Source organism: Pezoporus wallicus, unplaced genomic scaffold (assembly GCF_028554395.1).
Source record: "Pezoporus wallicus isolate ANWC-B61680 ecotype Strahan unplaced genomic scaffold, APGP_CSIRO_Pwel_v1 contig_1181, whole genome shotgun sequence".
Lineage (NCBI taxonomy): Eukaryota > Metazoa > Chordata > Aves > Psittaciformes > Psittacidae > Pezoporus > Pezoporus wallicus.
Genome location: NW_026641428.1, coordinates 5,597,588 through 5,616,676, shown reverse-complemented (window position 1 = coordinate 5,616,676; position 19,089 = coordinate 5,597,588). Strand labels below are relative to the sequence as shown.

Below are 19,089 nucleotides of genomic sequence, written 5' to 3'. Positions count from 1 at the left end.
ACAAAAGCTTAGTGGAGTATCAAGCTCTTCAGTTTGTTGTTAAGGGCCTATGAATCCTGTGAAAAACTTCAGGCTGAAAGAAAACTACTGTTCTTCACTTCTGAGACAGGCAAGCAAGGTCCTGTCTCTCCATCGCTGCTTGAACCCTTGCTCAGGACAGAGCTGGAATCTCAATTATTAGCCTTCTTGTGACACACAGCATTGGTCTTTATAAACACTTTTGTAAGGAACTGCAAACTGTTTTTACAAAGGCTAATTTCTATCACATAAAATGGTCTTCTGGGTTTTATTTATCTTTATTTACTCATGACTTCTTATTTTATTTCTTCTCCTGTTGTTTCTCTGCTCTCCCAATCAGCATTTTATTGGAAAGGTAAAAACCAGTCTTTTCCGGTAATGCAAACAACACTGACCATTGCACTTCAAGCAAAAGAGGTTTTTGTCCTTGAGAAGAAGAGCTGTCCCAGGCAGCAGTCTCTGTAAACTTCATTCATCTTTTGCTCTGAACTTTAGTTTTACAATTAATTACAGGCTGCTGAGACATGATTATAGGCTATAACAAAGCCAGAGGATGCTATTTCCACACCTCCCATGTAGGTTTTATCTTAGGTAAACAATTTTTAAACTTGTTTCTTAGAGCTTACCTCGTATGTAACAACACATTCTACAGACTGGTGCTCTTCTATCCCCACAATCCATTTCTCCATTACAAACGGTGGCTGTAAAAACAACATGGTGGGAGTTTTATAAGGTGCTTTTCATCTCCTGACTTGTTTCTGACACATCCCAAAGATATTTCAACATTTGCTTTTTCATCCATTTCCATACTGTTAACATCAATACTTTCCTTAAAATCTTATGAGACAAGCAATATATTTTGGAATATGTACCTCCTTTTTTTTCCAAAAGCAAACTGAGAATTCTGTAAATAACAGACATTAGGTAAGACAGCATGGAATGTTTTCATGAGGGCACAAACCTTTTTCATTTTTGTGCATGTACAGGTTTTATTCTGCTAGACTTACAGAGGCCAGCAAGAACAAATATCTACAGATCCTTAGAGATATTTCCTCACAGATATAAAAATGCGAAAGTATGTGAAAAGTTAATGTTATTGTAACTGGTTATTAGTTTATTTAATCCCTTTTTTTTCTTTTAAAGGAAAAATTTAAAATGGCCAAGATGAAAATTAAACAGGACATAATAATAATGGTAGTAATAGTAGTAATAGTAATAATAGTAGTAATAATAATATCACAAGTGCTGTTCCAAAAGTCACTAACTATAAAAACAGTATGAGCACAAATTAAATACGAAAATCCTTTTTTGACTCTCATACTCTCGTATCACATTTTCCTTAAAATTCTGACTGTTGATGATCTGATTTTCAGATTTTCTTGCAGGAAAAAATAAACAAAGGTTCCCCCCAAATTTAGCCAAAATATTCAGAGTTAAAAGCATTCAGGAGTTTGGGGGGTTTTGTCAGTGCGCATTAGAGCAGCATTCTAATTGGCAATCAAGCTGTATATTTTTCCATTTAGAAATTTATTTTGTGAGCTATTATCAAGTGGAGCATATTAATAAGAACAAACAATTAAAATAACAGCAAACAGAATGCCCTCTGCATTAACAAAGCCTCTGTGGCTTATGGTAAAAGCAGTCTAAATGCTGGCTGGTAACTATTTGCAGGCAGGTTTTGAAATAAGGTAAAATGCCCAGTGACGCTGAATTGCAGATGTTCAGTGCTGCACTGTCTGCTGAGGGGTTTCAGTTTTTGCAGCCCATCGTTGCATGACAGAGGGAGTTTTAGAATTATGTTAAAGTTTTAAACGCGTGTTCAAAAAAAAAAAAGAAAAAAGAAAGAGGGGGGACACCCAAACCCAGAGAAATCACATGAAGTTTCAACCTGGAACATTTAAATCAGTTTCTTCTCTTGAAAAAGAAAGTAATTTTTTGAACATTCTTTTCTTTAAAAGGGGTAATAAATTCAGAGGATATAACATGGAATTAAAAGAAGAAAATATAAATTAGTTCCTTCTCTTATTTTTCTATTGTTAACATTATTGTCAGCTTAAAAGAGAACCAAAATACCTAACTCCTATTATGATACAAATCTGTTTAAAATGTGCATTTTATTTAAAAGCTGTCAAGAGACTGAGCTTCCGCAAGCACAAAAGTCGACTGCTGTGGTATTTTAATGTCTTTGTTTGAGATCTGTGAATTTGTGAAAGCTTTAAGGCTGTAAATACCTTTGTCATCTTTAAAATCTCTACATCAGGTAGGTTAGTGTTGAATGTCACATCTTTTATGTAGGTTATCGCAATTTCATCCCCGTCCATCTCCATGTACATTTTCCATTTACAATCCTATGAATAATAAAGAAAGAAAGCTGGATTGTTGGAATACAAATAAAAAAAACCCAGCAAAATGAAACAAAACTGAAAGCCAAAACAACCCAAAACCCAATCCTCATCCTAAAAAACGTAATTCTGTGGGGGAAAAAATAACCCAGTTAGGGAGATAAGGAACATGTACATATTTTAGGATATGCACATTTTCCTAAATGTGTTGATAGTAGGAAAAGTGTTGATAATGGAAAACTCATGGGTTCTCTTGTTCGCTCTTCCCTTAGTTCACCCTGGGAGACAGTTGCCACACTGACAGGTCTGGATGTCTTTAGAGGTATGGATCCCCTGAGGGGCCCCAGGAGTTAGGTTCACCCATCTGGATGGAGCTGTGCACACCCAGCCATTGGTGGGGGCACAGGGCAGTGGTGGGAGCTGTCACTCGTGGTCACAGCCAGTGCCAGCAGCCAGACCTAAGGACAGTGAACCCAGGAACAAATGACCAGAGAGTCGAGGAAACTCTGAAGACAGTCGCTCAAATAATAGGCAAGAGGATGCTCTATTATATCAGATATGAAGTGCCCAGCGAGCACTGAGCACCCTCAGCTTCTGTTCACCTCTAGCTGCACTATTAGTTATAAGCAAGCTCAGTTTAGAAGATAATCATAGCGACTCTAATAAACCAAAGCAATGAAAAGTATCCTTAAATCATCCCATGAGCTGAGCATGGGGCCAACACCCAACACTTTGCACAGGTGTGAGCCTGCAGAAGCTGATGGCTCTGGCAGCATCCTACAGGACATCCCTTGCGGGCTCTGACTGCTGGGACTGAGATTCATGCTTGTTGCCAGGGAGGCTCCCACTGGGGGGCTGGAGACAACCCGTCCATGGTGCAAACCAGCCAGCATTTGCTGATGTGTCTGGGGATTAGATACTGTGCAGTGCACTGAGCTCCTCCAAAAATCAGTACCCCGAGGGACAATAGGGCTGCGGTGAAGCAGTGTCTCCATCTCCGCGCAGGCAGGAGGGGATGTGCCCTTCACAGAGACAAGAGCTCCTCCAGACATACCAGGGGCTCAGGAGGGTCTGTGCCCACTGTGTACCGCTGGCCAGGCAGGTCAGGTCTCAGTGACTGCGGGAGGCAGTCTTCTACCCTGCTCTGCTCAGAAAATGCAACAACTGTCAATGGGGAGGGACACAGATGGCCGCCTACGGCCAAGGGCTTGCGTAAGCAGCTATTTGCACACACAAATGTACAGCAGCCTAAAAAGTATCTGTTCGCATATGCGATTATCTGCTGGTGTTTGCACGTGCATCTCTCATAAATGTAACGTAGGAGCTCAGCCCTCAGAAGTCTCAAAGCTTTCAATCAGGCATTGAATTGGCAATTCTAAGATAAAAGAAAACTGGAGCATAATCACTTCCGAACCGCGACAACAGATTATGCTTATGAAAGCATTTGGCCCTGTGTGTCCATCTGTCCCCATTGAAAGCTTCCATGTTTTACGAGCAGAGTGGACATATGATTTGGGTTTTGCATTGCCCCAGCGCGAGTCTGAGTGATGGGAACTGCGGTCCAGCGGCCAGAGCACCAGACCAAGACTCGGGGGCACTGAGTTCAGTTTCCTGTTCTGCCGTTGACTTCTTGTGAAACCTGGTAAGGTGCTGCAGTTGCCTTGTGCCTCTGTTTCCTGTATCTGTTTGCAAGACCTCTTTCTGTGCTCCTTTTTCAGGTTGTGAGCTAACCCAGGGTTACGCCTGTCTCTTCCCAGGTAGGTACAGCATGATGCACTGGCCCTGACATCATCTGAGAACTGTAACTGAACAGCAACAGCGAAGCAAGCTGTCTTTGACTCCTCCTTGCCTCTCAAACTGTGCTCCTCTCCCTGCCCACACTGTCCTCATTGCCAGAATTTTGCAGGACTTCCTAAATTCACGCTACTTGCATTCCCCACTGCAGATCAAACCTAAGGTTAAAGACAAGATGCTTGATGACACTTTTAACACCTGAGCCAAGGAAATAACAAAGCACTGACATAACATACTATCCTCCAATTAATGCAGCACATATCCTGTCATGAGACCAGTGCCACGCACCCGAGAGCTTGAGCTGTACCTTGTGCCAGCGCTACCGTGCCTTCACAACTCAGAATTTTGTGCTGTTCACTCACATCTCCGTACAGACCCGATCTGACAAACCTGAGCTCATTTTAACAAGCAACATAAATAGAGCGACCATCTCTAAAGAAAAGGCTGGCAAGCTGTGTAAGTCCAGGGTCTGGCAGGCGGTGGGCACCTGCCAGCGCCCGGCCCCTCTCCGGATGTGCCGCGCATGCAGGAGCCCTCTTCGTGCGGTAACGAATCAGGCTGCCTCACGCAGCTGTGGATGCAGGAGCCCTGCACAAACACCGCCTTCCCCAGCTCTGAACTGCCGCTTCAGAGACAGAAATGCACTCTCCTGTCCTTCAAATCCAGCCCCCAAACCTCCGGTCCTCCTTGGAGTCTTCTCCAGCCTCACCATGCAGATACCAAAAGGGCAAGTTACCACGCTAAGCATAACCTGTCTGCTCACTCAAAAACACGTCAGGTTTTCATTTTGTATTATTGTAAAATCATCGGTGGAAAGAGGAAAGAGAGAAAGACGGAGAGAAAAAAAAAGGGAAATAAAGAGGGGAGAGAAAGGGAAGGAGAGTCTGGGATAAAGAATACAAAAGACAAAAAGAGAAGGAAGGAAGGAAAAGGAAGAAGACAGCAGCTAGGTGACTTCAGAATCAAGTCACTTGGAAAATACCTGTGATATTACTTATCTAAGATAAAGATGTGGCTACTCCTCTTACAAACTTGGTAACCATTTTGTTAATCCCACAGCAGGTACTGCGAGATTGGTGTGCTGCAAAGAGACGTATTTTCCTGTTTTTCAGTCGAGTTCTAGGTTCTTATTTAGCAATGAACAGGAGAGAGATGCTCAGTCACTTTAGCAAAAATTTGGCTAGAATAACCAAGTACACAATTCCAGTTCTTTGATGAATTAGAGCTGTAAAATTTCCTGAATTGAAACTACATTTAGTGCCAGATGTATGTGGGGAAATAATCTGGAAATGGCTCGTTCAAAATGCCTGGTTGATAAATATACAAGTCCTTCAAAGAAATTTTGTAAGTCAAGAATTAAACTATCTCTCAGTATGTACCTGCTGGAATTTGATGTAAATAAAGAATTTCAAGGTTTTGTTTCGGAAAAAAAATGGCTAGTTTCAGACCTGAGAGGCACGACCAGCAAAACTTTGTGTGAAAACCGTTTCTGAATAACCCTTTGACAAAGCCAATAAATCAGCAGCCTCTGCAAATGGTTGTAGAACAAAAAAAGCACAAATCACACACAGGTATTTGGAACCACTTCTCCTCAGCTTCTGAACAGAAAATAAGAACACTTTAAAAATTAAGCCTCCAGCTTACTGTGGTGACAATACTCCTTTAACCCTGTATGCGCTAAGATCTGCAGCAAAAACCAACAGGGGAATGAAAAAGACCAGGCACAGGCTTTAAACAACAAACGTGCCTCCTGCAGCAACAGCATAGAACTCTCACTGGGGATACACCTCATTTTTCCAGGAGGCCCAAATCCAGGATTTGTTTCAAAATCAGTGGTTGCAATAAACTTCTTTTTTTTGTTGGTTTGTTTGGTTTTAGGACTGAAGAAAAAAAAAAAAAGCCACGGCACTGTAGCAGGCAACTGGCTATTAGAAATAAAGTAGGATGTAATGCAAGATGAAAAAAGTATGAAAAAAAATTGGTCATGCTGGTACTAAAAGTAGTAGCATGTTGATGATTTAGGTCCCCAGAAGCTCCTTTACATTCTTAGCTATTATCTATCTCAGCTGCTGAAACCTGCTGTTATAAAGGCATTAGAGTTGAACATCTAGTGACAGCACTTGGGTTATTTATCATTATGTATCACCCTGCTACACTATATTTTATTATTCTGGATTTAAAGGAAGATAACACAATTATGGTTAATTTGCTTCTCTTCTTTATATATATAGTGTCATGACCCACCACAGCTTTGTCCCATGAGATATTTTTAACCAAAAAGAAATCCACAAGAAACTCTCCCTAAAAATTCCATTAATAACCTCTTGTAGCGTGTATAGGTTGCAGGGTCTGGAACTAAGAATGTTTTAATCTCTTCAGCAAAACAATGTCTCATAATGATGTACAGGACTATTGCTGCACTGATGAAGAATCATACATAATTCAGCACCTTTCACTTGGCACCACTGTGATATCCTCATTAGCAGTGGCTCACAGTGGCTGTCAGATGGTGTCCATGCGAATGCAGGCATTATATTGTCTTTGAGATGTGCAGCTGCTTCCATGACACTGCCAGTATATAAAAACATGACGCCAGTTTGTTTTATTTAGTGCTAAACCTTCCAGTTTGTAAAAACAAGGCTGACACAGAGCCTGACATGAGGCAGTGAAAATAATTAGCTCTCATTTTCTCAGCCTCCTATTTCCTTCTCCCCGCTGTGTTCTCTTTCCACTAAACCACCACATGTCAGTCGAAATGGGAGGCAATTAGTGGGCTCATTTCAGTCCCCACAACTGTGCTGAAAAGAAAGTATTTATGATGGCACAATGAACAGCTGAAAGATTAAATAACATTTGCCTTTTGAAAAGAAAATGACTTCTAGCTAAATGGGCAATTTTTGATTATTCTCAAACAAGCTTAGAGTAGTTGGTTTTTAAAATACAAGAAAGGAAAATGAGTCATTTTTAGGTGAAAGAATCAAATAAAACTTGACACAGTAATGCAAATAACTGATGTTTTATTGCAAAATATGTAAATGTGTTATACCCTTAACAATGGCTGGTGTCTCAGGTCAGGGCAGGCTGTTGCCAGCCAGACTCCAGCAAGAGAAGGTGGCTCCACCGCCGGTTTTATTTCAGCTGTGCAGGCAGAAAAAAACGGGGGTGGGGGGGAGGCCTTCGAGAGAGATGGTCTTAAAACACACAGAAACAAAGCAAGTGAAGGATATATTTATGCTATCAGTTGCCTGGGTGCTTCCTCCGAAAGCCAGAGCCCTTACTCCCCCATAAGGCAGCAGGCATCAGCTGGCTGCAGCTTCTCCTGGAGAAGCAGGAGGCCTTTCCAACAGCTATACAGACCACCCAGTGGTACAAAAAAATGTCTGTCCCTGTCCCCTGACAGCACCTTTCTTTAACATCCAGTGCTGTGAAGATCTGTGCTGCCACAGAGGGCAATGTAATGGTAAGTACTGGGTGCTGCTTCATGCTGGGGACTGGTGCCCTGAGAAGAACAGGTTGCAGCATCCAAGACAGACAGCTCTGCCATAACAGTGGTCCTGAGCCTTGCCATAGTGTTTACTAAAGCTGCCCTTGCCATGCGATCAGGAGCAAACAGGGATTGCTTTGGTCTCAGTCATCATCATCCACACAAGCATCCTGCTTGTGACAGTGGGACTGTAAAGGTGGAAGCATGAAAAACACAAGACCCTGGCCTAAGGGCTGTGTGGGTGCCCTCCCACGCTGTCTGAGGCAGCCCTGTCCTCCAGTGGCGTTTCCCATGGACCACTCATGGGAACAACATGCGGGAGCCCTGCAGGCACCATGTGCCACCGAGCGACGTGGCCCATGGTGAGGGGCCATATGGAGGCTACAGCTCAGGCACGGGGGCTTGCATGATGTCAGCCATGGGAACAAGGGTGGCAGGAGCTTGGGATGGCAGGGACGCTGCACAGGGGACTTACCAGGGACAAAGGCTCTGTTTCCAGGCTTTTGTCTAGAGAGGACATGCCAAGCCTACAGACCATTGGGAGCTGGTCTGTGCTTTTGCAGACATGTCTGTGAACAAGGCTGTATGTGTGAGAGACAACGTGTGGAAGGCAGCAAGTTAATTCAGAGTGGCCAAGGTATAAAAATAAAGCTTCAGATTAAAATTCTAGAAAATCAAGTGAGCAAGTTAATAGCTGAAAAGACTACATGACTCTTCAGGATTGTGGTATCATTGCTGATGTGAATCCCTGGCTCAGCACTGCCTACACAAGGATTTTAAAAGGTGTTGATTTGAGTTTGACCTCAGTTGTATATGGATGCTACAGATAGAGCAATCCCAGTGGAGGTAACGGAGTTATACCAGCTCCACCTCATGTAAAAGCAATACATGGCCCAAAAAAAGCCTCTTTGAAAGAAAATACAAGGAGCTCAGATCACCTGCACTGAACTTCTAACACCCTACCAGTTCTTAATGGTGCTGGTTTTATTTAAACATGGCTGGTTTATTGTACAGGTTAGGTTTTTGTGGGTTTTTTTTTCCCCTTCACAAAATATTCACCCATTTACTGATTGGTTATTAGAATAGGAGCGAATCTATGAAAATAGCACACAAGCATAGCTACTCTGATTCTTGCATTAACTATTAGCCTTTAGTAGTGAAAGCATTGTGCTTTGAGATGTAATTAAAGAGAGAGGCTTCAGAAGATGAGGTTCTGAGATAAAGTTAAGTAACCCCGCATTAGAAAGTCAAGGTACTTGCATGTATCATGCAAAGGAAGGGTCAGATAAATCCAATTCCTCTGCCAGCTTTACTTGCTGAAGTGGGATGAAGCACCTACAGAGCATGGGGAGAGTGTACAACTGGAAAACTATGAAACTGGAATCTTCAGTTCTAGACTTCAGCCCTTGCTTTATTTTTTGCCACATTCATAATGCGAGGAGTACCTCGCACAGCAAATTAAACTGGTGATGTTACATCGGGTCTGTCTGAACTATGCGTTAAAAAAGGAAAGAGGGTTTATGAGTGTTGATGTAGTGGAAGGGTGGAGAGGAAGAAGCAGCAGAAATGGTCTCAAAGCATTTGTGAACTGCATTCCAGTTACAACTGCTATTTCAGTACTGTTTTGTCTGGTGCTGCCACCATTTTGCCAGCACAGGTTTTTCCACATGTGGAATTCGTCACAACATCTCTCTAAAGTAGGCTTAATATTATAGTCACTTTTGCACTACACATTCAAATAACAGAATTAAAGTATATCCCAGTTTGGATATTCAAGGCTAGAAAATAGTTCACACAGTTAGCAGGTGGTTTTGAAGAGGCTCTGCTCCTTACCTTGTCAAATGGAAGGAGAGTTAACTGGGGGAAAATAAGGCAAAATGGTGAGCCAACTTCAAGGCTTTGTGTTCGGATATAGGTCAGATCGTGCCACACGTGGTAAAAAATTGAAAACATTCAAAGGCATGGTGAAATCTGCCCTTTTGAGGACCAAAACTAAAGAATGCATCAACAGGAGACAAAAAGACTGTGAGCCATCCTTCTTAAGAGGTTGGGTGATTCATCAGTGTGGAGCCGACACAGCTCAGACACCTTGCCCTGATTGGGAAATTTTAATGAGCCACCTAGGATGAGAAAGCCATTGAAAATTCCCTCTGCAGTTCTACAAATCAGCTCAAGCCACAATTGCCAGGGTTTGTTTTTTTACCCTCTTTGGTATCTTGGAGTTAATTGGTGTGTGTATGTGTGTCCCCTTTTTTTTTCCAATTTGTAGAAGAAATTCATATACAGTGTCTAAATCTTATCACCTTTCAGCTCAGTGGGAATTGTGTACAGAAAGGTCATTAAAAGGAAGTGAATGGAAGTAACCACATAACTCAAACTACAAGAGTTGGAAAGAAACCTCTAAAAACCAGGTTAGCTTTGCAGCGCTCACTCCTGATGCATTCAGAGAGCACAAAGGTCAACTGAGCTTTCATAACCTCCAAAGATAAAGCGAAAAGGGAAGGCAACAGTAATGAAATGACTGCATTTGTCACCTGGTGGAAACCAACCTCATCCCACTAGAAGATGCAGTTTAAATTAGATAACAAATCTGAGGCTGGTAAAGGTGCGTGCTAGGAAGTCCATGTTTCATTCAGTGTACAGGCACGGCTGAACATCCAAATGCCATCCTGAAGTATATTCATCAGGATCCTTGCTAAAAGGTGCTGCCATTCCAAAGGCCCTTATGTTTCTGTCTGCCTATAGGGAAGGTGCACTGCCTGTACTGACACGGCTTGCTGCAGTGCCAGGGAGAGGACCGCTGTGCCCTGAGGAACCATCTTCACACCTGAGACCATGCTGTGCTCTGACCAGTCAAACACATCTGAAGTAACCTGAACCCTCAGATGGTTCCGGGGTCCTGGACCAGCCCATCCAGCACTGTTATGCCCAGTGGCACTGTGGTATGTCACACTGCATGCCGAGGCTGCACCCACACCAGAGCTTTAGTTCAGATCAGGAGCTGTGCTTTTGTCCCATGTATCCGTCCTGTCCCACGCTCTGGAAGAGCTGCCTCCAAGAGCATGGACAGGCTTGGTTCCAGGTGTGACTACTCCAGAAGATGCACTACAATGACTAACGGGAACTGAGCCCAGGAGACCAGTGCAGAGCCAGCCTGGGGTGAAACCTCCCTGCGCGACCTGTTCCTCTGCCCAAAGCACTTGTGCTGTGCTGCACCAGCTCCCAGCTGAGCCTAATAGCCTCCCTTGATACACAAAGGTCTAGCAGCCTACACATCACCTGGGGAACACATGTTCTCAACTAGTAACCCAGATTTGCGCTTATTGCCTCTTTTTCCTCATGGCTGAAACAGGAGAAATGCTTCTTAGCCAGGCAGCCACTTATAGGGGCTGATTAGGGTAAAGTTCCTTTGAGAGATTTATTTTTAAACTGATGTAGGCCAGCTTTTTAGCTGTAAAGATGGTGGAAGGTATGATCCCAAGTGCTTCTGCTGACCCAGTTTTACAGGAACAGGCACCACTCTTTTACAAAAATGGGACAGTAAAAGAAGTTTAAACCCTTCAATCCTGGTTTACCCAGTATCTCCAATTCATTCTGGAACAAACCTGGACAGCAGCAGTAGTTGGCTTAAAGCAGCCTCTAGGGGAGCTAGAAGATTGTATCCAGGGATTTTCAAAGCAGCAAGCTGGCCAAATTTTCTATATAATATGTCTCACGCCGGTCTTTGTTAGTGTTATGTTTAACGCAGATTACCTTGCTCACGTTGGCCCTACCATCCTGCCCAAAAGCTCTGTCAGTCTACTCCTTCCAGTCCACTTTTTAAAACTGGCTTAGCTGCAATGCCTTTCAAGGCAGGTAGGAGTTAATAATGAGCAGATCTCGGACAGAAGCTTCCAGCCCAAACTCAGGTGACAAACTATGCATTCCCTGGAACGGCATCAGGAACACGGGTCCTGTGGTGGGGTGGGTGCCAGGGAAGGCATGCCTGGCATGCACCACAGCTGCGAAGGGAATGGATGCCTTAGGAAGGGACCTGACAGCACTCAGAGCAAAGAGGACCAAACAGGAGGTCATGGGGAAGGCAAAAGCAATACAAAGCACTCTCAGTTGGCATGTCAGAAGCCTGCAAAGGTTATGTTGGCACCACTGAACTAGCCCCATCCTCTCCTAACAATCCAGCTTCTTCCCCATAGAGTTTGTCACACTGTCTCATTTGCAAAATTTGCCATCACATCTAAAATATCTGCTTGTCCCCAGACTTAGCAGGCATTAGTGCAACCTAAATTCCTCTCCAACACTCAAAGGTCTATTCACTCCTCTTGCTCTTTCCTGGAGAGGTTGACCACCTCCCTGCATTACAGCTCACAACCCATATTGGAAATGGAAGGGAGATACAAGCTATTTCATGGACTTTTAGTTCCTTGAAGAGTTGCACACAGGGGAGAAAGATGCACACGGGGGAGAAAGATGCACACCTACAAAAGAGCAGCTGTACAGCACCATAAGCTACATACATTGAAGAACACTGAGACAGACTAAGTAATTCACACAGTGATAAAGATTTTTCATAGGAAAAAAAAAAAGTGCTTAGGATAAAAGAAACAAATGAAAAAGGGAAATCTCCAGACAAAAAGCAAAAAGCTTTTTCAAATTGATGAAATGATTTCAGTACGAGTCCAAGTTCCTACTAAGTACAAACCTAAATGCTTTCTCTGCAAGCACCACCAAGTACAGAAATCAAGAGACTTCTGCAAACAATATGCCCTGAAAGCAAAGTAGCTAGATAAGACAAGATGAAAGTCAGCCACCCACAAGTTTAGGGTGGACACACAATGCAGATTTGTCAAATACAAAAGGAAACAAATCCTGCTGTCACAACCCCTGACTCTCACTCAGAAATGCTTTGCGCACCATTTCCACATAGATGATTAATTCTAAAACCCTTGAACTCGGAGTCCATGGCAGGCTGGATAAAGAAAACAAAAAGCATGGGACAAACCTCACTCTCAAGAAAAGACAACGTAGTGGAAAGGCTTTGCTGGAGCATCTGGAGTCGTCAATGCTCCCATTACACAGGGCGTAACAAGAGATCCTTGAACCCGCTCGGCTTGGAGCTGAGGTTTGATTAGGATGTGACATGCTGGTAATTGCCTTTTACCAGCCGCTGCACAGTAGCTCTGCCATCTGCAATGTGCTGCACCTACCCCTCCCTCCTTCCCCAGAACCAGGAGTGAACAGTCACCACCAGGACCAGTCCCATCCTCCCCAGCTGGCAGCCACGCACACCACGTGTTTTCCAGACTCCTCCTGGTTGCATGAAAAGATAGCACCTTTCTACCGAGACAGAAGTCTGCCCACTAACATCAGGTGTGTGCCACTGCTGAAGCGTGAATGTTTTTTTTTTGCATAAATGGATTGTTATTTCACACCCATTAAGATAAAAGGAACAAAGCGAAAGCCCAAATTACAAATATTAGAGTTAAAACTGTTCACTAGGAAACAAAAGCTTTCTGTGCTGCTCTTTTCTTCCTCGCCTGCTCTGGGGTGCAATTCTCCATCACTGATGTAGCCCCATTTTCCACCTTGACATTTTGTCAGTACTTTCCAAAACAAGAGGACTCTCACAGCAAGTGAGACACAATCTTTTTGTGTACAGAAGATACCAGACCCTCTGGGTAGTGACTGCTAACCAAACCAACCGATCCAGCACACGCAGCTTACCTTTGGACCGCTTCCCGGCTTTAAGTGATAACCAAAAACGAGTTCAAGATTCACTACTTTCTCTATGTTCTCTTCAGCTCCACCTGCAGAATCCTGCCAGAAAGAGGCAAGGTGAGACTTCAGACCTACCACAACCTCTTGGGAGACAGGAGAAAAGCCTTTGGTGGCCTTTCAGATGCTGGAAGCCTGGCAGGCAGCAGGAAGGAGCCATCACTCTGCCCTGATTGCACTGCTCCAAGAGGGGCAAGGGGCTTTGCATGGGTTTACAACGCACAGTGGAAGGCACCTGGGAGATGCTGCGTGATTTCTGCTCTTGGCCAAGCCACTCCAGTGCAGCACAGTGCTGCTGTCAACATCATGGCCGCCACTGCCACTGGAATGACAGCCAGCACGGCACAGCAGCAAAGGCCCGACTTTCATTTACCCCTTTGGGGAACAGAGTTTCACTGTATGTAAATTCACTTTAAGTGGAATTCACTCTATAGATGTACAATAAATTATGACTCAAAAAGCTACTTCAGGGTCTAGAATTGCTTGATTAGCTCACCAGATCAAATCAGGCAACTATCTGCTCTGGCAGCCCTGAGGTTCCCAAACACTCTCTCCCTTTTGTACGCCTCATGTTACTGATATCAGAAAACCAACAGGCTAACACAAGGGTGACCAGACATTGTAAATCATCCTTCTCTCCTGCAACATTAGCAAACTGAGGAACGACGTGCTCATTCTGGGCCATGGTTCTGGTGTCCTTCAGTGGTGAGCAGTTGGTGGCACCAGTCAGAGGAATGGTTCTAAGAGCAATTTCTGATTAATAATAGCAAAGGAATTGCAACCTTTAAGTCTTTGAATTTAATACTACCAGTTCCATGATAAAATATTAGAGCCTCCTTGAAAGCAACCTTTATTATTCTATTACTTATTCCAATGTGACCCATCACTGCCGTTGACCCTCCACATTTACCACAAGCCTCTGCAGGACCTGCTGCTTCACCCTCCCATGAATGGTAGGGAAGTTGAGACATGAGAACAGTAAAATATTCATACAAGCACGAGAAGCACTTCTTATATAAACAGTGAGACTTGCCTTAATTAATGGTGGAAAATGAAACAGATTTAGGTAGTCATGGGTTAACTTCTCAATGGCAGTCTAGGGAAAAAAGAAATCAACAAAAACAGATGAGAGGTATTCAGCACCTCATACTGCAAATACCAGCATGAAAAACAGCATAGCTCCCTATGCACCATGTTTTCCATTGTGGATACATCAGGGCATGTGCGAAGAGTTTAAAATACAGCAGTGTTCTGGAAACTGTCATGGTAGATTGGCCCCATCTCGCATTCAGAACCAGATCCGCTTAATCAGAGAAAGAGATGTTTGGGGGGTTGCTTTGGTTGCTTTTACTTACGCTCAATCAACCCAGGAAGCTGAAATCTTTCATTTTGGGCATTATTGACTTTATTAAGTTTCAATAATTTTCCCTGTAGGAAATGTAAATTAAGCATATCAGTAATGGTGTGTGGTGTGGAAAAAATGGCTGATGAGAAAAAGGGGAATAAATCTGTGTGACTTATGAAGCTAAATTTGCAGGACTAGCAATTACGATACAAGTATCTCTTACTAGTAAATCGTGGTATAAAATCATTGAGACCCAACAGAATTACAGATGCTGCTTTTAGAAAAATCATTTTCTAAAGCTGACAGCCAGGAAACTGAACTCTCCTGTGGCTACACTATTAATATACTATCACTGCTGTTGTGATTCCATTCTCCAGACCATGATTATCTTAACTCATTACAAATATTAGATATATAAAACACCATAAAACAGAGCTTTAAGAGAAAAGCAACCTGGCTGTCAACAAGCCTTGAAGTTGCTTTGTTAGTCAAAGCATGGTTTAAGCTACAGATGAGTTGTGAAAGTTGAGAAGTTTGGAGATTTCAGTTCAAATAACTGCTCTCAAACCTGCTCCTCCCTCAAAGAGAAATCTCTGGGGAGAACTCTCTCTGAAGATACCCAAAACTTTCTGCCAGGGGAATAGGCAACTCTTCAGCAGTACTGATGACCCAGTGCACAAGGTAACCAAGAACTGCAGAGGAGTGTGAAGACCACAACATATTTTCATACCCCATAAAATGTTCAGGTTGCTTTGGGTTTTAGATCCATATGAACCTGTAACTGCTTTCTTTATGCCGCATATGCTCTCTATTTAGACTTACAACTTTTTTTGTTCTTAATACTACCAAAACCCCATAGACTCCTTTCTTAATATTCACACTGTAACTTACTGCAACATTCAACGTATGCGGTTAAATACCTTTAAATGGATGATGTGTCCTCTGGAAACAATTCCCATGTCCTTTAAATCCTCTTCTTCTAGAAGAAGCAATCGTTTCCCAGTGATATGATGTTCCTTAAACAAGCTAGCATATACACTCATTTCACCAGAAGCATCTCCTTAAGATAAGAGAGGTTATTCAGAAATCCATAGGGTGCTTTACTGGAGGGAGAAAAAAATAAGCAAATGTATGTATATTCATACATGTGAATATGAAGGCACTTTTACCTTTCCTCGTAAGTTGTTGCATCCAGAAAAACTGCAAAAAAGAGGAATCAGTCTTGAAGTTCACATTATCGAGATGGTGCATTACAGTCATTTGGAGCTCACAAGCGACCACTCTTTTTTAAAACAAAAAAATTAAGTATTTCTACCTTTGGGTTAGAAGACTCCAGATCTGCCAATTCAAGTAATTGCTTTTATTTAGCTTTTAGAAACTGCTTCTATTCTGCAGCCACCTTCCTCAGCTTATCGTTATGAAGAGCAATAGAAATGACTGGAACAGAAGCTTAGTGATCTGTCACATGCCAAAGGGGCTGAAGTTAAGGAGCCAGGGCTATTATGGCTTTTGCACTGGCTTTCCACAGTCCTTCAGTAAATGTGAGCTAAACAACCCTGTGAAGCACAACACACAAGGAGCGTGCTAGATGGGAGATTAAAATCACTGTGACACATCACTGTGCTGGAGATAAGTCATTCATGTTTCATGTTTAGCCTTTTAACTAAATAAAAAGGTAAAAAGATTTAATGCTATTATTTTATATGAAATAGAGATCCCACACCTTAAAACCCCTCTAACTTTCAGTTAATTGCAATCCTGGCGGCACACAGTGGGATAAAACCTTCAACCCCCTTTTGTCCTGTCTAGGACAGGTCTTGTATATATAGGTCTTCAGGCACTTCCACATTCCTTAAATGACCACTCAGGAATGCCCTCCTGGCTGCTGACAGCTCCCAGCTCCCATTAATTCTGGACACTGGAGAATGTGGCTGTTTTATGGAGGTTGTTTGAGTTCTTAATTTACCGATGGACATTTTAAAGCCTTTCTGTGACAGAAGTTCACCAAACAGACAGCAGTAAGCTCTCACATAGACGTTCCGATCCGTCCTTCCCTCCCTCCGTACCCGCTGTCATTTGTTAGAAAGCTCTGGCAGCACAACGGTGGCCACATTAACACAAAATACTCACCACATCTTCTTCGGTCCATGCACAAATATCAAAGGAGGGCAGCAACTGCGTGAGAGATACGAATTGAAAAGAAAACCATCTGACCATTTTTCTCCCCTTCACCCAAATTTTAATCTGGTGTCCGATTTTATGCAGTCCCTTTACTCCTGCAAAGGGAGGACTTCAGGCTGCAACTCTCACACTGACATACTAAACCCCTGGATTCATACTGGCCACTGGCTGGCTCCAACAGCACAGTGGCCATGCTAAATTAAACCCATCACTTTATGTAGATAAAATTATCAGTAGATCTCTGATAGAAACGATTTAGGAAGCAAAAGATGGCAAAGGACTCTCTGCCTGCCTCTCCTCTTGGCTCTTGCCCTATGGGAAGGCTTTTGCTATGGCAATGAAAATAATTCTGTGATTAAGACTGTCCCAAAAGATGGGTGTTCTCTGGAAGAGGAAGGAAAACTGTCACTCAGCAGCAGTGAAGCAGAATTTGGAGTTGGGCTGCTGTGGGCAGGCAGTCTTCCTCTGCAAATAAGTCTCTTGGTTTCTGGCAGTGCTTCGCAACTGCTCCCCTGGGGCTGGGGCAGTGCAGCACTTCCCAGCCTCCTCCAGTGCTGTAGCCCACACAGGGCACGCTTTGTTGTATGCAGGATGGTGTTAGCTCTTGAAGCACAAGGAAACCATGAAGGAGGTGCAGGAGCATGGCTGCGCTAAGTGAAGTTCTGGGATGATTGGAAAACTGACACAGAGAAGACGTCACTACTATACTGATTGCTGTTTTACTCATTCAAGCACACAGTATCCCAAGCATCACCTATCTGGCTAAAGGGTTAACATTAACTGGCGTGTATGTATTTGGACTGTGTCTCCCAAAGGCTCAATACCATGATGTCATTGCAAGCTTATTTGATGTACATAACACTGGCTTACAAGAGACTCGGCTCAGTTACTCACCAGTCCCCAAGGCTTTGTTACCTGCTCCAGAGACATCACGAGCTCTCCAGTTCCCCCCCTCCCCAGCCAGGCATTTTCCCTCCTCGATGAGCATCGAGCCCAGGGCAGAGCTGCCCTCATGTGCCTGAGCCCCTCCCTGGCTCTCCAGGCAGGAGACCAGTGTATAGTGTAATCCACTCACAACTTCTAGCCATCGCTGTAACACATCCTTTGTGTCATTCCCTTGAAACTCCCATTGAAGGACTTGTGACTGCCTGCCAGCCCTTGGTCTGCCTCAGTATCTATGACATTTTGCTACCTACCCCACTTCAGGGACTCATCCTCCTCCACGAATGTCTCCACCAAACCTTGCTGGGCACAATCCATGAGACCAGCTCAAGCCACCTTTGTGAGGAGGACTAAATGGGCCCTCAAACCCACCCTTTGCCCACTGCTTCCCCAAAGGGGGCAGAGCCAAAGGCATCAGGGTGAAGTGGCAGAAAGGAAGATGTGTCTGCCAGGGAAAAAAGAGAGACCTTCCAGACTTTTTCTCTCTACTACACTACCAGCCAATCTTCTTGACCTACCAGCCCTTAGTCAGGCATTCCCTATGTTAACAGCTACCCATAGCCTGGGTGGGACGCTATAGGGCAAAAGTACTGCTTGTGGCAACACCTGAGCACACGGGAGGAAAGGTGGCAATCGTAAACATCCTTAGGAAGGCAACGGGTCGTGCCTGTTGTAGGTACTCATAGTCAAACTGGCTGGTGCTGCGGGAGGAGCCAGGCACAATAATTGTACAACTGAATCATTTACTGCAGAAGTCAAATACTGCATTTTTAGTTGCATAAGGGAGTATCCTGGGTTTTCCTATGTTTAAATATAACCAGTTTTGTATTATTTCAGTTTTTTAAAGATGGAAGAATAAAGAAGTCTCACACCGTGAGTAATATAAAAAGTGACCTAAACCAGCAGACAATAAGGAACCTTTTGAAACACCAGCATTTTACACAGGGACACAGATGCATAAAATTTACTGTCAAAATGTTTATTGCAAAATAGAAGTTTGGAACAAAATGAAGCAAAGGAAAAAGTTCACATCAAAAGAAAGTTTATGACACCAATTAAGGAAATTGAATACATTGCATGATTTCTTTCTGTTTGTTTGCTTTGGTTTTACACTGGAAAATCAAATCCACAGTGTGAATAAAACAAGACATCATATGTCAAGTGCAATAAAGAGAATAACTGACGCTGCAAGGTTTTACCACACAGAAGTG

The 19,089-nt window shown here is 43.3% G+C and overlaps 1 protein-coding gene across 1 annotated transcript in view; it reads right to left on the bottom strand.

Moving 5' to 3' along the window:
• The window catches only part of MAP3K20 (mitogen-activated protein kinase kinase kinase 20), a 90,819-nt gene that overhangs the window by 4,898 nt on the left and 66,832 nt on the right, over positions 1 to 19,089 (bottom strand). Inside the window, exons 12-18 of the mRNA XM_057423809.1 lie at positions 16,886 to 16,930; positions 15,925 to 15,955; positions 15,676 to 15,815; positions 14,444 to 14,506; positions 13,360 to 13,452; positions 2,250 to 2,366; positions 645 to 719 (exon numbers count right to left, since the gene is read on the bottom strand). Coding sequence (XP_057279792.1) covers positions 645 to 719; positions 2,250 to 2,366; positions 13,360 to 13,452; positions 14,444 to 14,506; positions 15,676 to 15,815; positions 15,925 to 15,955; positions 16,886 to 16,930 — 564 coding nt within the window. The remainder of the gene's footprint in view (positions 1 to 644; positions 720 to 2,249; positions 2,367 to 13,359; positions 13,453 to 14,443; positions 14,507 to 15,675; positions 15,816 to 15,924; positions 15,956 to 16,885; positions 16,931 to 19,089) is intronic.